General features: G+C 57.6%; 3 protein-coding genes across 3 annotated transcripts in view, besides 1 other annotated feature; all 3 read left to right on the top strand.

Annotated features, from left to right (window-relative positions):
* TraAM80_09613 (leishmanolysin) lies at positions 1–663 on the top strand (the record flags this gene model as incomplete). Its single annotated transcript, XM_029386284.1, has 1 exon — positions 1–663. A coding segment is annotated over one exon (663 nt), but the record flags the coding sequence as incomplete, so codon positions are not given.
* A 73-nt stretch (positions 664–736) lies between these two features.
* TraAM80_09612 (surface protease GP63) lies at positions 737–1,456 on the top strand (the record flags this gene model as incomplete). Its single annotated transcript, XM_029386283.1, has 1 exon — positions 737–1,456. One exon carries the CDS (start codon positions 737–739, stop codon positions 1,454–1,456), a length of 720 nt encoding a protein of 239 aa, XP_029233869.1.
* Positions 1,457–1,894: 438 nt separating this feature from the next.
* Positions 1,895–1,923: a microsatellite.
* Positions 1,924–2,390: 467 nt separating this feature from the next.
* Positions 2,391–3,449, top strand: part of TraAM80_09611 (uncharacterized protein) — a gene marked incomplete at both ends in the record, with an annotated part of 1,365 nt that continues 306 nt past the window's right edge. The window contains one exon of the mRNA XM_029386282.1: positions 2,391–3,449. This exon is cut by the window's right edge and continues 306 nt beyond it. Coding sequence (XP_029233868.1) covers positions 2,391–3,449 — 1,059 coding nt within the window.

Here is a 3,449-nt window from a genome sequence, read left to right as displayed (position 1 = left end):
ATTTCTCGCAAGGCTGGCCCCCCGATGAGGGCAGTTGTGCGTGAATTGCCGGACCGGGAGCGTGACGGGACGCAGGTGTCGACTGCCTTTGTGTCTGACTGGGCGCCCCTCCGTTTTAAGGTCTTCTCGGAGGACATGAACAATGCTTTAAAGTACTGCACTGCTGCGGGAGAGTTCCGCTCGGACATGAAAGTAGGACTCCTTTTGTGCCGCCAGCAGGATGTTCTTACGGCCGAAAAAAAGTTCATCATCTTGAATTGGATGCTCCCCAACGCCATCAAGCTGCACATGGATCGTCTCCACGTTCAACCGGAGAAGCGCCCAGTGGTTGTTCCGTTGTTTCCGGCTGGAGACGCATGCCGCAATTTTGAAATACCCAGCTCCCACCACACGACGGGCGTTTTTGGCGCGGACATGGTTTTGTACGCCGCTGCTGCACCGACTGAAGGTACTAATAATGCGTGGACAATGGGGTGCGTTGAGTTGCCCAATGGACGTCCTGTGGTCGGGATGATAAATATTGGCCCGAATTCAGCCACCTATTCGGAGTTCAGTGTTCGTATCGCGGCACATGAGATTGCGCATGCACTTGGGTTTGCTTTGGAAGTGTTTGAGGCCAGGAATATGACACAGATGATACCTGAGGTTCGTGGAAAAAAGTAATGTGCTTGTGGTGTCTTCACCCAAGACGCTGGAAAAGACTCGTGCGCACTTCAACTGCGCAGGTGCCCCTGGAATGGAGCTGGAGGATGAGGGTGGGGGTTCAACGGTATCATCGCATTGGAAGAGACGCAACGCAAAGGACGAGCTGATGGCTGGAATTCCCAGTGCCGGCTACTACACGGCGCTGACGATGGCTGTTTTTGAGGACATGGGCTTTTACAGGGCGCAGTGGGACATGGCGGAACAGATGCCATGGGGCAGCAACTCCGGCTGCGAACTGCTGACGGAGAAGTGCCTGACTGATGGCGTCACCCAGTACCCGGAAATGTTTTGCGGAGCCAGAAGAGAACTTATGGTATGCACATCGGATCGTTTGGCACTGGGGATCTGTAAGATTACTACCTACCAAGACCGCCTTCCCCCACAGTTTCAGTACTTCACGAATCCCAGACGCGGCGGGCTCCTTGACGACCTAATGGACTACTGCCCCTACATTAGAGAATATGAAGACACGCGGTGCTTCGATGGTAATGTACGTTTTATGCGTGGATGCCGCATTGGCCCAAGCTCAAGGTGCTTAAAATCGGATGGGCTGCGCGATTCTGCTGGTCTCATTGGGGACGTCTGTGCTGAGGTGGCGTGCGACGACGACGGCGATGTGCTTGTGCGGTATCTTGGGAATGACACCTGGCATGTATGCCCAGAGGGCAGCAGTATCACACCAACTGGGCCGGTCTTCAGGGGCGGGGAGATTGTTTGCCCGAGGCGCATCGAAGTGTGCTATATCCACTAGGCGCGCAGTGCTGGCGCTGATGTGAGTCAGTTGGTATCGATTTCCCCCTCAATTTCAGTGGTCGTGCTGATCACGGTTTTAGTATTAATGTGTTGATCATAGCATAGGAAGCGCACTGCGCAAACGCTAAATTTGTGATGTTTGGGTTCGTGCTGGGGGCAGGCAGCTCCAAGCGGCAACACCTTTCTCTTCTTTTTCCACACTTGAAGATAAAACTGACATAAAAATAACAAATAAAAATGTGTGTTTTTTCCCCCTTGTTTCTACCATGTGTGTATAATGTGTGTGTGTGTTGTTTTTAAAAAACAGTTACTGCAAGCGAGGGGAAAGGGAATACAGCGGTGTGCCTAAGACACAGCGCTTAGGAAAAGTTATGTTCATTGTGTTGGAGGTTATTATTATTATTATGTGTTGGGGGGTTGGGGTTGGGGAGTGGTAATGATTTTACTTTTGTTATTATTATTATTGGGGGCCTTTCAGGGGAATGGCCCCGGTTTGACGCGCGTGCGGTGGGGTAACACCCCGGTGTGATTCTCTCGGATGTACCATTGCGTGCCGTTTCTGTCAGTGCATGGTTTTTGAAGGACAATTAAGTTCATGGGCAGGTTTGTTTACTGCCTCTCGCACACTTTTTGAGGTAGATTGGCCAGCCAGGGCTGAATGATCCAACGGCTTTTTTACCACACTGTTGCTTGGCACATTCCCCGCAATTGAGTTTTCATTGGTGGGGGTCCTTGGGCCGTGGACGGAGCAAAAAGGAAAGAAAAAAATGATTTTCCCTTTCCGTGGCATTTTTGCCACGCCGGCGGGCCGAGAGTCCATCAGGGCAGTTGGCGGTGCACCGGCGGCCTTTTCGTAGTGGGTAGTCGGCTCTCGGAGAGGGTGCGCCGGGTTGACCCCACTCGCAATAATGAGCCCGGGGCCCCACTGGCGGATGAAGGCTTCCGCGAGTAACAGCGTGCCCGCATTCAGTTCCAGGCGGTGCGGCGTCGGCTGGGAGGGGTGCCAGCCGTTGCCTCACCAAGGGGCTGCTCGGGCAGAAGGTTTTGGCCAGGCGTGGGCGCACTTGCGGTGGTGCCTTGCGGCGACCGATGGGAAAGCACATCGCGGGCGCTTGTCGGCGGAAGGTGCGACCCAGCGGCTCCCCGGCACTGGGCGGAGCCTGGGGAGCTCTGAGGGCACCACGCAAAAAACAAAACAAAAAAAAACGGTGCCTCCGACAGCGCCCAGGCCGCCGTCGCGAGAGGGGGTGGGCCAGGGCGCCCCCGGCCCCAGGTGCCGGAAGTTTGGAAAGCGTAGCGGAACGCGGCCCCCTGCGCCGGGGCGCCCGTGCGCTGCGACGGTCAACGTGCCGGGGTGGTCCTGTAGAGGCCTGGTCCCGCATTGCCGATGCGTCCGTCTGCGGCGCCCGCGTGCATGGTCGCGAGGGGCATTCAGGCTGTACTCGGCCCGGCCCTCTGCCCCCCACAGCAACTGCAGCGGCTTCTTGCTTTCGGTGTTGCTTGGGAGCCAGAGCGTATTAAATGCCCCACCGCCTGCGGGTGCATCACGTGCTGGGTGGGCTGCGCGTGGTGTGGGGGCGGCGGGCGCTGCCCAAGCGGTTGCTCTGCTCTCGGGCCACTCATTCGGCGGTCGGCGTTTCGGGCATCCAGGGAGGCTTCCAGACCCGCGCCCCAGTGGCAGGGGGCGCCGGGCAGAGGAAGTGCGGGGAATACGGGCGCCCGCAGCCTCTGAGCCCTCCGCGGGAGGACCGGTGCCTCATGCGACGCACTGCGGAAGCGTATGGGCGTGGCGCACGGTGAAAGTCTCGCCTGGGCCAGTTCGGCCGCGCCCGGGGCCAGCGTCCTATCGAACTAGTTTGCGTTGGCCGGGAAGAGGGGGGTGGGGAACTCGTGTCGAGGTTTTCTCGGCGAGAGGCGCGGCGTCCGCACTGCTTCTCCATCCCTGTCGCGGAGCGAACACCAGACATCGATGCCGGCGGATTTTACAAGGA

The sequence above is a fragment of the Trypanosoma rangeli genome (genome assembly GCF_003719475.1).
Source record: "Trypanosoma rangeli strain AM80 chromosome Unknown Tra_15.4_contig_00631, whole genome shotgun sequence".
In the NCBI taxonomy this organism is placed as follows: domain Eukaryota; phylum Euglenozoa; class Kinetoplastea; order Trypanosomatida; family Trypanosomatidae; genus Trypanosoma; species Trypanosoma rangeli.
This window is presented reverse-complemented; position numbering and strand designations above follow the sequence as displayed.